At 43.9% G+C, this 17,148-nt stretch overlaps 1 protein-coding gene across 2 annotated transcripts in view; it reads left to right on the plus strand.

Moving 5' to 3' along the window:
• The window catches only part of LOC131416677 (perlwapin-like), a 41,952-nt gene extending 25,034 nt beyond the window's left edge, over positions 1-16,918 (plus strand). For both annotated transcript variants that reach the window (XM_058559336.1, XM_058559337.1), the window contains 5 exons: positions 867-974; positions 13,068-13,169; positions 14,789-14,896; positions 16,320-16,468; positions 16,646-16,918. In XM_058559336.1, the coding sequence (XP_058415319.1) occupies positions 867-974; positions 13,068-13,169; positions 14,789-14,896; positions 16,320-16,468; positions 16,646-16,681 (503 nt within the window). In that variant the 3' untranslated portion in view covers positions 16,682-16,918. The remainder of the gene's footprint in view (positions 1-866; positions 975-13,067; positions 13,170-14,788; positions 14,897-16,319; positions 16,469-16,645) is intronic.
• Positions 16,919-17,148: the final 230 nt, after the last annotated feature.

Raw genomic sequence — 17,148 nt, forward strand, 5'->3', positions numbered from 1 at the left:
CCGACAGATGGCTGGTGTGCTTCCCTGACCATGAAACGACCCCGAGCCGCTATAGTGAAATCCTCAAATCATAACCACTGGGCCACCATACGGTAATAGAGACAAATAGACAAACCAACAAAAATCTAGGAAAATATCACATGTATAAGATTTTTACAAACATGGAATCATGGGATCATCCCTAATCAATAAGTACAATTCTACCACACATTTTAAATGGCTTCATTGCTCTCCAGTATAGGGATATGCCTTATTTTCCACCCCTTCTTTTCCTCTTACAGATTGAAATAACCTGTCACTTTGGGCTACTTTTTAATAACAAGTTCAGGGTAAATGTCCTGGAGCTAATTCACGTTTCTTTGGGTAAAGTCCTAAAAATGGAATGGCAAAATGTACATTTGAAAACTTTTGATGTATATTGCTAAACTGCCTAAGAAAGATGCCTTTCGGCACGAAAAAATTATACAGTCTCACCCCACATAATTGTAATTAGTGGACCAACATCTTGTAACGTTTTATGTACATATGTGTGTGTGTGTTATTGATGTGCTTGTATTGATATTTGTAAAAGCACAAAGAAAATTCCAGAAGGAGCCACAAGAAACCTCCTGGGAAGGTAGAAGGTAGATACCTCCTGGGAAGTGGACTAGATATGCTGAAGGAAAGGCAGACTTACTCTTACTTTATATAGTTGAGTATTTTTGCCTTTTAAAAACAAAAATATATTACATTTAAAATAATGAACACTATGTAGATATCATATCTACATACTTTGAATTGAAGAAAAGTTTAAAACAATAAGCCCTCTCAGAGTCCTCCCCTGCTCTACCGCCAGACTCAACAGTTATCAACTGAATTTTTTCTAGGGGTAGGTGTCTGTGAGGTAGAATGCCGAGGAGACCGGGACTGTGGTGTAGGACGTCGGTGTGTCAGCAACGGATGTGGCCTTGTCTGCGAGCCAGCCCAAGACCAAGGTAAAATCACCAAGTCCTGCCTTCTGCATCCCTGACCCTCTGAATGCTTAGCCCTGCCAGGACAATGGCTACCAGGCCCCCTGTACAGACAGCGAGTGAAGGTGGCTACAGTTGGGGCCAGTGCTAGCCTCTGTGAGAATTAGAAAAGATGTTCCTTTACCCAGATCTAAAAGACCATGAAGACACATTAATAATAACTTGTTTTAGAAGTATTTGGAAACTTGAAAAAGCTAGAAATACTCTTAAAACAAAAATTAAATATCATTAAGGTACCCAATTGTTCCTCAGCAAGAGCTGGAAAGAACGTGGTTATGGACAAGTTAGCCTGTATCTTACACCCAAACGCATGTCCCGACTGATGTGAAACACAGGTCCATTCATTCATTCCACCAATATTTACACCTGCCCAGGCTGATTATGGCTGGCATTGGCTGGAAGCTGCTGCTTGACCACAGAACTTTCGTTTCCTTGCTTTCTTGACTGAAAGGGTAGGATTTATCGAAACCAACACAAATTTGGTGGGTGCATCAAAGTGGACTGGCAACTAGGGGGATATAGTGGAGATAGGACTGAGTGTGTCCTCCAAGGAATAAGTTCCTACCACACTTCTACATTATCTCAGGCTTAAGGGACAACCTTAGACTTTTGGAGGGTTGGGTGTGGGGGCTAAAATCTTCTACTCCAGCTCTTCTTTCCCTCAGGGTGAACCTGTCCCAGGCTGCTCCTCACTCTCTCACCCAGCACCGGGCAGAGCCACCTGACTCCCTGGGCTGAGAGGCCCCAGCCATGCTCTCTTGTGAGTTAGTTCACGTGAATCGGGTGGAGAGAACCTGCCAGGAAGTCTGAGTGTCCATATCAGAGACAGAGGCAGGAGAGATGGGGGATCGGTCTTTCTACTTGTCTTCTCTAGACAATCCCTCACAGGACTTCTGAGCCCTGTGTAGTGAGAGGCATTCTCCCCAAGGCTGTGCAGAACGTGGTATGACTGTTGGTGTGAGGACTAACGGGAACATGGCACCATCTTGGCACTTGGATGGACTCTCAGCTTTGGGATCACCTGGAGAGAGTGCCCTGCTGCAGAGGGCAGTATGCCCCTGAGGACACTGACAATGGGGGCAGTGGTGGGCCTCCAGGTTCAGGTAGCTTTGCAGAGAGCAGACCTCACCACAGAGGCCATATGAGAAGGACATGAGTGGGCTTATCTGTGAGGACGTGTGGACACTTTGGGGACTCCCAGAAATACGTGGTCAAGACTAGGGAGATGGGATGGGAATAAATGGGTATGAGGCAGGATCAGTGAGGTAGCCAGGTGTGGGTATAAATAGAATACGACGTCTTTCCTCTCTTGGGGACAGTTATGTCTTAGAAGCATGGGTGTTAACGATATGACAAATTAGGAGTAGGATAGGCAGGGAGAGACCTTTTGCAGACCACTAAAGCTCTGGTTCACCTCACTTGGCAACAGTCCTGCCCTGTGGAGATGCTTGCTTAAGGCTAGGAGAACTCGGACTGAATGTTGGAGGAAGCCTCCTAACTATTTGCAATATAAAGATGGCATCTTCCCCCTATCTTTTTCTTCAGAGTGCTAAACTAGAACATATAGCACACACTTTTCATTTTTAAATAGAATCTTTATTTTCAATAATGTTTATTTTCTCTTCCTTTAACCCTGTATACTAGAGAGTCAGCACTTTCTATTTTAATCCAGGATTATTTAATAGAGTCTCTTTCTATAGGACTAGATGATCTTGGAATATTTTGTCCATTTTCTACATGTTCTAGATAGCATATTAAGATAGGATCAGGATGGTAATAAAAGTGTGGTGGAAATTTTTCAGAGATCCTGCACTCAGAGAAAAATGGCCACAGGACATCTCAGTAGATGCAGCAGTGGGATATGTCTTTGGGTTCTTTTCCTGGGCAGATTTGAGTGTTGGTGATTGTACATTGACAGTGGATCATGTGAGGAGAACTTGGGATTTAGAGAAGACGTGGATGCACTTGTGAATATGAATGTGCCCCCAGCCGAGGGTGGAATGTAGGAGAGCCCTGATGAGCTGGTTGTAGGACTCACAGTAATGTCACCTGTTCTGAGTAAGCCTCGAAGGCCATATTTTTACAAAGTGACACTGGCTCCTTGACATTAGCTGAATGATCTAATATAGACCTTTGAGTCAATCTGATTTTTTTGTTCCTCTTGGGAATTTGAAATACGAATGGAGAGACACAGGGACTACATGTCATTGAGTTGAGTCACATGAGTGGCAGCACCCTCAAAAAGAATTTCATAAAGTGAAAAGACCTGTTACTTATTCACTCTATAGACAATGGTGTTCGTACAGACTTGGCTTACCAGGACTGTTTTGTTCATGGGAATCCCATAGAATTAGGCAGTGTCTTGCAGCAGAGTGAATGATTTTCAGTTATCAGTTTCAGTTCCTTAGATCTCTATATATGTTCTCTTTCCAAGCCTCTGATTGGGTTTAGTGGGATTTTGTTGTAACTGGAGTAGTTGAGGACAGAATGGGGATCTCCTCCTACCTAACACGAGACATGGGAAAGAATCAAGAATCCTCATCCCAGGGAAGGAGGCAGCTGCTTTCAGTAGCTCAGCTGAGACACACAACCATGCTTCTGGATTCCCAGCATCAGGTTGTCTTAGGGCTTTTTATATTTGAAAACACTGATCAACAATCCTTGTCATAGGTCCCTTCTGCACGACTGAGGTAAAGGATGGAGAGTGACAAATGAAGGGAGTTAGTAAGCATTTATTGATTGCTGGTCAACACTAAGGCACTGTGCTTGGTGCTGGAATAAGAACCTATATCAGACAAACTCAGCCAGACAGACTCATAGAAAGAATTAGGCCTCATCCCAGAAAAGTGCTCTGGAGTCTGTGTGCCCAGGATAAGGGCAAGCTTATCCACAGACCTTTCCTGGCTGTTTTCTATTCCTGGAATCACAGCCATGGAAGGGAATAGACAGTGCATGTTCTATTTCTGAGGATTTCAGGTAGCATTGCAGGGTGGTTCCTTTCGTAGAACCTTTATTCTGAATAAACTCTTGCTTGACCCTATCCATTCTGGGTCATTGTAACCATACAACATGAGTGCAGCAGTTCCTACAATCAGCGTCATCTTAACCAGGACAAACTAACTGATACCATGTCATTGGCAGTGCTCTTACTCTAGGTGATGAAGATGATAAGAGGGCAAAGAAAACATCCTGCCCTCCACACCTTCTTACTGACATCCTCCAGGCCAGGAGACCTGCACTCACTCATTGGGGTCTACTTCCCCTGCCACAGGCAAAGACAACCCTCCTCTCTGCACAGCCATTGAGAGTATAGCTCCTCTTAGGCTGTGGAACTGTACTGTGTTCTTATTATGTAACTCATTTGGTCAGAATAAATCGTAAACTTTGAGTAAAGCACATATAATAACAAGGACGGGGCCTTCCAATCAGTTGAAGGCCTTAAAGGAAGAAGACTGAGGTCTCTTGAAAAACAAGGAATTCTGCCTCCAGACTGCCTTCGCACTTGAGCTGCAACATCATCTATCTTTATGAGAGAATCTTTCTTCTTGAGCCCAAGAAGGTGAAAACCTCTCACACCCCAACATGGATGACTTTAGGGTCTACAGATCAGTAGAGCATATAATTACTTAGAGTTTTGTAGGGTCACTGCTCTGAAGTAGAAGGAAGTCAATAGGCCATAGCAGAGAGAGTTAAGAATACGTTAACTAAGAATACAATTTCATTTAGAGTGAAAGGAAACAATATTTAGCTAGCCAGGCTCTCATAAGGTGTAGCTTTGCATGGTCACAGCCGTGAAGTGCATTAGCGAAGATCTGAGATCAGATCTCTACCGCTCAGCCCTGGCTCCAGGTCCCACTGCAGGACGTGGAATTGACCCTGAGTCAGTGCTTGGAAGGCAGCTCTGTTCACTACTCTTCCACTACGGATGCCCCAAGAATGCCAGAGGCTTAGGGACTGACACCTAAACTGTAGGTACTGATTCCTCCCTTGTTCGAAGGTTGCACCTTTTACAAGGTCATGTCAAAAAAGCAATGGAAGCCAGGTAATGAATCACCTGCATGAGCTCATTGTCCTTTATGTGTGTGTCTTTCTGAAAACTTGAGATGTAGACAGGGAGCTTTAAGCAAATTCTATAAGAATTTGGTCCTGGGGTGGAGGTCATCAGCTAGTGATTGCAGCAGGAGCACTTGGGACTCATTGGTGATTTGTTAAGCTGTGCAAGCTCAAGTGTATTCCATCTCGCTTCGCCTCCCCGGATTTGGCATCTAAGGCTTGGAGTTTGATGCCTTAGAACCGTGGTTAAGTTCTCCTTCCGTGTATTACTACAATGTATAGCACAGCTGCACAACTTCAGCCTGGGTGGGAGAATGAAGGCACGTTAGCATTTATGGCCACATTTTCAGGGTTGCTGTATTGCATGACTCCAGGGGCGACTCCTCACATTGTAGTCCAGGGGAATAGCGCCCCCTGGTGCTGTGCAGTCTGCAGGCTCTGCAGCAATATGCATAATTGCACTTTGCTTGCTGACAGTTCTTGTGCAGGTGACTCCACTCCTCTTCTGTCTCCGTCTTCCCAGGTATTTCCAGGGATATCCCTCCTTGAACATGATAAACCCCTCTTCTTCTTCCAATCTGACTTCTCAGTCCTGCTCTGACCCTTGCAAGGCCAGTTGAGTATGAAAACTCACCAGGCACTCCTGGACCCAGGGCACTGTCTACTGATTGCAGTATCTTCCTCAAAACTCATAATACCAGTCCATTCATGAGTAAAACATCAGACAAACACAAATTGAGAGACATTCTACAAAATATCGGACCAGAGGAGACTGAGGCAATGTCTCATTCCAGAAGATATTAATTAGTTGGAACAAATAAATGCAACGTGGTATCCAGGATGGATCGTGTAACATAAAAAGGAAATTAGTGGAAAAACTAGTGAAAGTCAAATTCCATATTTTGGATAATGGTAATATGCCAATATTGATTTCTTAATTTAGATCAAATTAGCATGGTTATGTGTGATGTTAACAATAGGAGACTGGGTGAGAGGTATACAGGAACTGTCTGTATTATCTTTGCAATAAATTTGACAACTTCAATGAAACGGTGACATTTCTTGGAAGAAAAAATCTGTCTGTACCCGTTATTGACTTATTGCCTCACAGCTCTAAATTTTCACTTTACACTGTCCTGTGGAAATAGATCTGGCTATTTAAATATTTTTCCCTTTGCCAGACAGCAAGGGACGTTGTCAGTAGAGGGCCCTGGAGAGACGTTTCAGGAGGAAGCGTTTGCTTCCTGCAGCACCTGCAGCTTTGGCAGTGCTCAGCTCCTGCAGTGCTTGTGGCTTCTCTAGCACTCAGCTCCTGCCCTGCATGGTGGCCAGCAGCACTCAATGGCCAGCAACTTCCTCCAGCATCTGCCCTCACTCCATGGTTGGGTAGCAGTGTGCCTCCAATATGTCCAAAGCAAGTGGCCCCTCCAGGGCTCAGCTCCTGCAATTCTCACCACCCAGTAGCACCCAGCAGCCAGGATCTTCCCTTGACACTCCTCTTGGGAAGCTTTGTAGCAAAATGACTCTGCTGAGACACTTCCATGTGAACAGCTTTCCCTGGCTCCCTAGAGGGTGGATTTCTGGCAAGTTCTGCTGATGCAGCACCAAAGTGATTGCCATTCAATGAACATGGCCATGCCCTCTCCAACGAGTTCTGGATGTCAGCCCCTGGGGTAAGGGGTGGGGTGGGCCTCATTCTTGGGCACTCTATCTCAGTCCTAGGGTTAGTAGCTTAGTTCCTTATATCTGCCACCCTGATACTCTCTAGAATTCCTTTACACCTTACTAGTCAATCCTTTGTTACTCTAATCCCCTGTTATAGTTAATCATTCTTTATTTTAAACTTACCCTGTTCAGCTTCTTGTGTGGTGTCTTTCTCCCAGGTGGACCCAGGTTGATACCCTACCAAAGCTAACTCAAGAAGACCTGTATAACCTGAATGGCTCTATATCTATTACAGAAATTTATTTAGTAGTTTAAATACTTTCTCTATAAAGTAAGAGGCAAGGTGGTCTGCTGAGTGTGAGGGACCGAAGGAGATTGAGGTTTGAGGAGAATGGACAAGGTTTGCAACAGTCCTTATGAAGAGTGGGAGCTTGTGTTGAAATTGTAGTGAAATTGCATGGCAGTGCTGAAGTGCTCAATGAAGTTGTTGATCATGAATTTATGGTGGAATCCGACCCTATTGGTTGGAACTCAGGTGCAGGGAAGGAGAAGGTGGATAGTTAGGCGCCTCCAGTAGTGGGATTTTGCCATCAGGTGCTATTAAAAGAGATCAGAGTTAGAGTCCTTTAGGGTATTGGCCAGAGGGTTAGAAAGGTGAGGGGGAAAGTCAAAAAATAAGGGGAACTGGAAGGGAAGGGGTGTTTGTACTGATTTACAACCACGTGGCTAATTGTAATGGAAATTTGGGTTTTATCTTGTCTTCCTAAGGTCCCAGAACCCAAGATATAGTCAAGGTTGAGGCAAATTGACCTCAGGGATGGTACCTTCCATACAAGGCAGCTGGGACAGAGGAAAAACCAAAACTTGTTTACATACAATGTCTGGCTCTGCGATTTTTTGGACTAATTACACAGCAAGGGTTGTAATTTTATTTCTTCTGAACTTGTTAAGATGAGAAGAGGGAGGAAACGCCTTTCAATGGTACCCAGCATGAAGAAAGAGTGCCTGGCATCCAGGGACAGGTCTGCCCATCTCCCTCCCAGCACCTAGAGGACCTCCAAGTGGTGGATTCTCAAGTCCTGTGGGGGAAGAAAAGATTATCAGTCAGTTTAGAGGGATTCAGTGGGATATGATTGGGTAGGGCAGATTGGACAGAGGGTCCCAGGTCCCTGAAACATGATATGTTTCCTAAGCCCTCCTAACTGCATTTGCTGACTCCAGTCTTGCAACTCTCCAGTCACTATTCCACATTTTAGGGGTTTTTCTTCCTTCTGTTAATTTTTAATTATAGAAATGATATATGAATGCCTTCTCCTTACCTCATTCTTATTTAAGATAAGACTAAAGACCTCTTGACTACCCAGAACCCCCAATTCCTAGGAGGTAGTGCTGTTATTATTTGGGAGGTTATTGTTCCAGAATTTGTCTGCATTTTCGTGTATATGTATGTATATATATATCTACATACCTATAAATGCACACATATTTAGCACTGCCTTAGGGAAGAGGGAGAACAGATATGTCCCTTAACAGTATCCTACAATGCAATATACTATTTAGACCTAGATCCTGATGCAGAGACAAAGTACTATAGAAAAAAAGTCATAAAACATGAAGCCAAAAATATCCGAGTTTGAATCTGTGAGGGAGGGGAAAATTTCCCCTACCCCTCTTGGTTCTTTGGCTTGTCTAATAATCAAATTGACAGATTAACAGGACAAAAAGAAACATTTAATTTTGTATGTACAGAGACTCCATGGTATGGGACCTAAGAAGTTAGCAAAGCAGGCTGTTTTTTTGTTTGTTTGTGTGTTGTGTTGCCATTTTGCTTTGTTTTGGTTTTTTTCTGAGGAAGAATTGCCCTGAGCTAACATCCATGCCAATCTTCGCCTCTTTTTTAGTATGTGGGCCACCAGCACAGCACGGCTGCTAATGGAGTGGTGTAGGTCCACGACTGGGAGCTGAATCACGGCGCCAAAGCAGAGCATGCAGAACTTAACAACTAGGCCACTGGGGCTGGCCCCAAAGCAGGCTGTCTATATATAGCTTTTTTTCGACAAAGAAATAATTATTTGTGAAGATTTGACAAAACAGAGGGGTGTGAACTTGGGGTAGCAAATTAGTGAAGAAGTAGCAAAGTTTCTTTATACAGCTTTCTCAGCCTTGAATTCCCTATTGCAGGCAAGAAGGATGCCTTTGATGCTCCTGGAGTAGGAAGGATAGGTTAATTCACATGAGAGGTGAATTTCCTGCCTTCAGGGGAACAAAGGAGGGTCAGATTGTTCTTGCACTGGGAACAAAGGAGGGTCAGATTGTTCTTGCACTGGCTGTTTCTCCAGGAACTTGGATCAAAAATACCCAACATGCCACCTTGGCATACTCTTGGGCGATCTGCCCTGAGTCCCATCAAATCCCATTTATTAGCTCTGTGACCTTCAACAAGCTATTTAATCTTGTTGCTTCTCAGCTGTGATGCTTAGTAAACAAAGCACCTTCCACACAGGGGTGCTGAAGTTACCTCTCCTCCTCTCTATCCATATCGACTTCTCCCATTCTCACTCTCTGTCTTTCAATCTGATAGATTTCTTTATTACACTAAGGCATAGTCCCCTTGTCTCAAAGAACTTGTCTGAACATCAAGCACTGCCCAACACCACACATGGTCTGTGTTTTTTTAGCGAAGTCAGTTGCTTGGAAGAGCACAAGATTCAAGGTTCCTACATGCTGATACTGGTCTTCAACTCTGGCCTAGTTTACTGTCCAGGAGGGTAGAAATCTTAGCTCCTTTGCTTTGCTGCATTATCAAATAACTCTTCAAAAAGCAACATGAGGTTGTTTGGTCTCTTCCTCCCTGCAGTCCTCCTCACCCTCAGCACAGAGCTCCAGGTGGTGGTGAGTCCAGGCTAAGACCAGCCCCACCCCCCCATTTCTCAATATGAAAGAGCCATAAAGTGGGAAATCTAGGACTGATCATGTGCAGGATAAAAGAGGGGACGGAGGGGAATATGGGTAAACATGGAGAACAGTCCACATAGGGAGACACTGTCACCACCCATCACCACGTCAGCCTCTCTGTGTCTGCCTACATCCTCTCTTTTCACCAAAGCCAGCATCCCCTTCTGCACTCTCCAGGCCTCACCTCTTCCTCGGACCCTGCTCCATCACCTCCTGGGTCTCTCCTGAGAATCTGCCACCCTTTTCTCTCAATTGCTTCTACCACCAAACAGCCAAATCTCCCCATTCTTGAGAAAACTTTTTTCTGAACCCTGCTTCTGTCTTCTGTGTCTCTTTCTTCCCAAGCACCTATCACTCCCAAGCCCTTACAGTATAGCTTCAGCCCCCACCCCCACCACTACCACCATTACAATCACCACCAATACACTCCCACTCCCAATTCTAGCGGCACCAAACTTACTGGTTGACTATCTAATCATTTTCCTCGTTGTCAATCTCCTTGTCATCTGCAGTGTGTCACATTGTTCAGGTCTTTTCACTCCTGAAACTCGCTTCTCCTGTGGCTTCTCCAACTCTGTCTCTTCTCTTCCCTTTCTGTGTCTTTTACTTTCTCTTCTTTCTATGTATACTCCCTAAGCCTTATGGGCTCCTAAGTCAAGATGATTTCTCTGTCTTCCTTGCCATGTAATCAATTACCAGACTTTGTCAACTCATCTTACAAAATTTCTCCTACATCCTTTCCACCCACTGCCATCACCCTGATTACACACTTTTAACTCTCTCTCCTCTAAAACATGTGTTGTGTATAAAATTCCAGTCAGTTCTATGCATGAATGTCAGATTGTTCTTCCTAAAGTGCAGGTCCAATCAGGCTACTGATTTCCCCAAAATGCAAATGTGTTCTCTCATCTGACAGCCTCCCCACCTCTGCCTATGGAAGTCTCATAACCCTTGAAAGCCTCATTTTAATGGCTATTTCCACCGTAAATATACTCAACATACTCAGTTGTTCTGGATGAGAGCAGTGTTTAGCAAAATTTAGGATGACAAGAGTAACTGGAGGATTTGATTAGTATGCATATTTTATTCCATAGCTCTGGGGTGGGGCTTCAGATTCTGCATTTTCAACAAGCTTCCAGGTGGTCCCAGTATACCTGGTCCACAGACCATATTTTGTGTAGGAAGGTCTCTGCCTGCATGTTAGAAACACCTCAGAAGCTTTTAAAAATGACCAGTGCCAGGTCCCTATACCAGACCACTTAAATCAGGCTCTCTGGAGGTCTCTAGCTGTGTGTGTGTGTGTGTGTGTGTGTCTGTGTGTCTGTCTGTTGAGATAAAATTGACCATTTTAACAATTTTAAGGTGTACAATTCAGTGGGTTTTCATATGTTCACAATGTTGTGCAACATCAACACTATCTAATTGCAGAACATTTTTATCACCCCAAAAAGAAACCCCATACCCATTAAGCAGTCACTCCCTGTTCCCTCTTTCCTCCAACACCTAGCAACTTTTCATCAGCTTTCTGTCTCTAAGTGTTTGTCACTCTGGATAGTTCACATAAATGGAATCATAGATATGTGGCCTTCTGTGTCTGGCTTCTTTCAGTATTTTCAAGGTTCATCAAAGTTGTAGTGTCTATGAGAACCTATTCCTTTTTATGGCTGAGTAATATTCCACTGTATCGCTATACCACATGTTAATTATCCATTCATCAGTTGATGGGCATTTGGGTTGTCTCCACTTTGTGGCCATTATGAAATGCTGCTATGAACGTTCGTGTACACTTTTTGAGTGAGTATGTTTTCAGTTCTCCTGGGTGTATGCCTAGGAGTGGAATTGCTGAGTCACATGGCAAGTCTAAGTTTAATCTTTGGAGAAACTGCCAAAATGTTTTCCACAGAGTCTATACCATTCTACATTTCCATCAGCAACATATGAGGGTTCCAGTTTCTCCAAATTCTTGCCAACACTTGTTGTTCCCTGGCACTTTTATTAGAGCCATCCTAGTGGGTGTTAAGAGGTATTTCACTGAGGTTTTGATTTGCATTTCTCTAATGACTAAGGAGGTGGAGCATTTTTTCATCTTCTTATTGGCCATTTGTATATCTTCTTTGGAGAAGTGTCTATTCAAGTCCTTCTCCCTTTTCAAAATGGGAGTGTTTGCCTTTTTATTGTTGAGTTATAGAGATTCTTTATATATATTCTGTATACTGGACCCTTATCAGATATATAATTTGGGAATATTTTCTTCGATTCTATGGATTGTCTTCTCACTTTCTTGATAGTGCCCTTTGATGTACAGGAGCCTTTAATTTGATGAAGTCTAATTGATATACTCCTTCTTTTATTGCTTATGTTTTTGGTATCATATTTTAAAAACCATTGCCAGATCGAAGGTCACAAAGATTCACACCTATGTTTCATCATAAGAGTTTCATAGTTTTTGCTTTTACATTTAGGCCTTTGATCCTTTTTGAGTGAATTTTTGTGTATATTTATGGTTTGAGAGTGTAGCCATCTTTGCAATGCAGTGGTGGCAATTGAAATGGTCACGCTGGACTGCAACAAATTCCTGAGAGGTCAGGGCTGGGCATGATTCCTGAATTGTTGATGGGTTTCTGCTCTGAAGGCCAACCATTAACCTCCCCCAAAAAAAGCCCAGCCATTTTGCCTCCCAAAAGACACTTAATATCCTGAGACATATAAGATCCCAGCAGAACCAATCCGAGAGCATATTGAATCCACGTGGGTATATGTGCATGCTGGGGCAAGCCAGAGACGGTCTCTATTCAATGTGGACTCAGGACCAGGTCTGCCTGGGTCCAATCCCAGCACCACCACTACAGCCCAGCCTGTGGGCAAGTCAGTTACACTCTCTGAGCTCCCGGTTCCTCATTTCTGACATGGGAACTATACACCTCTCAACAATTGTGGTTTTGTGCCACAGCCACACTCTGGAGTTGCTCGGTGAGTATGAAAATCCCTCTTCTCCTTCTGTTTTCCTGCTGATCAACAGCTTTGGCCAGAAAGCTAAAGCTTGTTTCTCTGAATTTACTTTATTTTCTAATTTTTATGTTTTTGTTTATTGAAGTTACACGCCTCTTGCAAATGTTAACATATTATAGATCTAAACAAAAAGGGCAAAATCTGCCTACAGTTGCTTCCTCTTGAAATAATCACCCTTAGCAGTCGGGTAAACGTTATCTTAATTTCCTCTATGAATGTGCTAATACACTTATTTTTATATGATGTCCTGTTTCATACCCCATTACACTATGTAATACATACCAAGTACAAGTGAGCCCATTATCCTGACACCGCCACACTCCCAACACCCACACCTGGGGCTTCCTTGTGTTCATGAGTCTCTTCTCATGTTAGGCATCTGTGTGGACCAATGCCGACGAAACAAGGACTGTGGGTCCGGACAGCGGTGTATCAGGAAGGGATGTCGTCGAATCTGCGCTCCAGCCCAGGGACCAGGTAAAAGCCCGCAGGCCTGCCCAGGTCTTCAAACCCCACACAACCCGGGGAGACTGTGTCTTAGCTCTGCCCACACTCCACTTCCTTAGGTGCTTAATCCCCATGGTCTCTGCTTTCAGGCTTGTCCTTCCTGAGGGAAGAGCATGTCACAGAGCTCTGTGTCCCAACATTTGAGCACAGAACACTCCTCTCTTATTTTATTATATAAGGAATGCCTGCTCATTATGGAAAACACAGAAACACTAAGAAAAAAGATAAATTATCCATAATCTCAGCACCTAGATAACCATTTTAAAGAAGAGCTTCCATAATCCATCCATACACACAGATATCTACTTTTTCAGAGTTAAGAATGGGTTAATGTTTCTTTTGTGGTTACCACAGGCCTGGCACTGTGCTGAGTGCTGCGAGATAATTAAGGAGAGGTCTATGTCCCTAAAGATCTGATGTAATCGTTATCAGGGCCGTCAGTCAATTCTGACACCTTGAGACCCTGTGTGCAGCAGAGCAGAACCCTGACTGGTCTTTTTGTGCCATCCTCTCAACTTCCGGCGCTGTATCAGACAGTGCTCCACTGCTATTCATGGGGTTTTCACGGCTAATTTTTGGAAGTGGGTGGCCAGGTCCTTCCTAGTCTGTCTTAGTCTGGAAGCTCTCCTGAAACCTGTCCACCATGGGTGACCCTGCTAGTATTTGAAATGCCATTAGCATAGCTTTCAGCATCACAGCAACACGCACCACCACAGTATGACAACCGACAGATGGCTGGTGTAGGTGCCTGACCATGACACGACCCCGGGCCACAGCAGTGAAATCCTCTAATCTTCACCACTAGGCCACCATACAGTAATAGAGACAAACAGATAAACCCTCAAAAATCTAGGAGAGTAGCATATGTATATGATTATTACAAACATGGAATCATGGCATCATCCCTAATCAATAAATACAATTCTACCTCACATTTTAAATGGTTTCATTGCTTTCCAATTTAAGGATATGCCTTATTTTGCACCCCTTCTTCTCCTCTTACACATTGAGATAACTTGTCACTTTGGGCTACCTTTTAATAACTAGTACGGGACAAATGTCGTTGAGCTAAATCACATTTCTTTGGGTAAATTCCTAAAAATGGAATGGCCGAATATACATTTGAAAACTTTTGTTTTATATTGCTAAACTGCCTAACAAAGATGCCTTTCGGCACCAAAACATTATACAGCCTCACCCCACATACTTGTAATTAGTAGACAAACATCTTGGAACATTTTATGTACATATGTGTGTGTGTTATTGATGTGCTTCTGTTTATATTTGTAAAAGCATAGAGAAAATTCCAGAAGGAGCCACAAGGAACCTCCTGGGAAGGTAGAAGATAGATACCTTCTGGGAGAAGGATTTGATGGGTTGAGGGAAAGGGATTCTTACTTTTACTTTATATACTTGAGTACTTTTTGTCTTTTAAAAAGAAAAATGTATTACATTTAAAATCATGAAAACTATGTATATATCATATCTACATATTTTGAATTGAACTAAAGTTTAAAACAATAAGCCCCCTCACAGTCCTCCCCTGCTCTCCTGCCAGGCTTAACAGTTTTCAACTGAATTTTTTCTAGGGGTAGGTGCCTGTGTGGACCGATGCCGAGGAGACCAGGACTGTGGTGTAGGACGTCGGTGTGTCAGCAACGGATGCGGCCATGTCTGTCGGCCAGCCCGAGACCGGGGTAAAAGCTGCAAGCCCTGCCTTCCATGTCCCTGACCCTCTGAATGCTAAGCCCTGCCAGGACAATGGCTACCAGGCCTGTGCCCAGAAAGAGAGAGATGGTGGCTACAGTTGGGCCCAGTGCTAGCCTCCTGAGAATTAGAAAAGATGCTCCTTCCTCCAGGTGTAGAAGACCATGAAGGCAGATTAATAATATCTGGCTATAGAAGTATCTGTAAACTTGAAAAAGCTGGAAATACTCTTAAAGCAAAAATTAAATATCATTAAGGAACCCAATTATTCCTCACCAAGGGCTGGAAAGATCATGGTTATGGACAAGTTAGCCTGTATCTTACACTCAAACACATGTTCACACTGACGTGAAACCCACAGGTCCGTTCATTCATTCTACCAATATTTACACCTGCCCAGGCTGATTCTTGCCAGCAGTGGCTGGGAGCTGCTGTTTCACCGTAGAACCTTCATTTCCTTACTTTCTTGACTGAAAGGCTAGGATTGATCGAAACCACTACAAATTTGGTGGGAGCATCGAAGTGGACTGGGAACTAGGCAGGTGTGGTGGAGATAGGACTGAGTGTATCATCCAAGGAACAGCTTGCTGACACACCTCTACATTATCTGAGGCTCAAGGGCCAACCTTAGACTTTTTGCAGGGTGGGGTGAGGGGGGTGGAACAATAGGTAAGGGAATCCCACAGATGAAGTAGTTCTCTCCCCTGCATACATTAGAGAATTATAATCCACCAGATCTACTTCACTTGACTCACAGTGTAATAGCCAGCCTGCATTTTCACTGCCCCTAACTTGATAGGGTAGGTTATTTTGGGGGTGAAATATAACAGAAGTTCACGGACATCAACATGCATAAGAATCCTCTGGAGTTCTTATGAAACTACAGATTGCTGGAACACAGTCCCAGAGTTCCTGCATCAGTAGGTCAGGGGTTGGGCTCAGGAATCTGAGTTTCTAACAAGCTCCCAGGGGATGCTGATGCTGCTGGTTCATGGAACCCACTTTGAGTAGCACTAGGTACAAGGTTGACGTTCTCTTTGAGGCAGGGAACAGGGGCAGGCTGTGAGACTCAGTGTTAATTGGCACCTGAAGGCACAAAGAATTGGTGAGAGGTTGGCTCCATTTGTGATCTGGGATTTAATTATCTAGTCCCAGAAGAAACAAAAAGAAGGGGGTTAGCAGCAGTGTGATCTCCTCTTCTCTGAGGATGCTGCAGCTGCTGGCCATCGGTACGTTTTCCCATGGGCAAAACAGTACTGTGTGCATTCAAGGTTGGGGGGGAGGTTTGGGGGTGTCAAAGGAAGAGGCTAAAGGTCCACCAGGGACCAAGGCACTTCAGCGCTCTGTCAACACCAGGTCCTGCTCCCTCTACAGAGCCGGTCTGGGTTCTGGAAAGGCTGTTTTGTTTTTCAGACCGATCAAGACCTGGAAGTTGTCCAAGGCTGCCTCCAGGAACTGTTGGACTTTGTGCTGAAATGTGTAGAGGAGACTGGTCTTGTCCCAGGGGAGAAAAATGCTGCAGCAACGGTTGTGGCCACACCTGCCAAAATGCTGTTCAAGACGTGAGTATAAGATAGAGAGCTGCTTGTGGGAAGCACGGGTCCTGCTGGCCCTTACAGCACAGAAGGGACCCCACCCGCCCCTCTGCTCACTGAAGGCTGGGTGGCATGTGGACAAAGCTGACTGGTAGCAAAGAGTAGAAATTTCTGGAAGATGTCATGATTATCTTTGTGTTTTAGGAGGAAGACTTCCTTATCCGTTTGGATGATAAATGAACCATAGCCTCCTTCAGTGACCATTCCCAAATGTCATCTTTAGTCCAACACCTGGCAACAGGCTTTCCTACTGTCTTTTCCTGGCTTCTCTCTATTCCTGGAATCCCCTGTACCACAAAATGAGGATTTAAAATAACTTTCGCTTAAGTGTTCAGTTCTGGCATTTGTTTGAGAAATCATGGGGTAACTCCTCTCAAAATTATCCTTCTCCTGAATAAAATTATTTCTCTGGCATTATCCAATCTGACTCATTATTTCTATGTAAGATTCTAGCTCACTGACATTAGTACCTCCACCTCCAACTAGTATTTAACCGCACCCCACAGAACCTGTTTGTTTTCCATTATCCATCTCCCCTCATATCCTCTCTGTCCCCCATATCCTTACTCCTTATATCAGATATTTATAGTCACAATAACAATATATAACAAGCTACCCCAAAACTCATTGGCTTAAAATAACAATCA

This window comes from Diceros bicornis, chromosome 18 (genome assembly GCF_020826845.1).
Source record: "Diceros bicornis minor isolate mBicDic1 chromosome 18, mDicBic1.mat.cur, whole genome shotgun sequence".
Taxonomy (NCBI): Eukaryota; Metazoa; Chordata; class Mammalia; order Perissodactyla; family Rhinocerotidae; genus Diceros; species Diceros bicornis.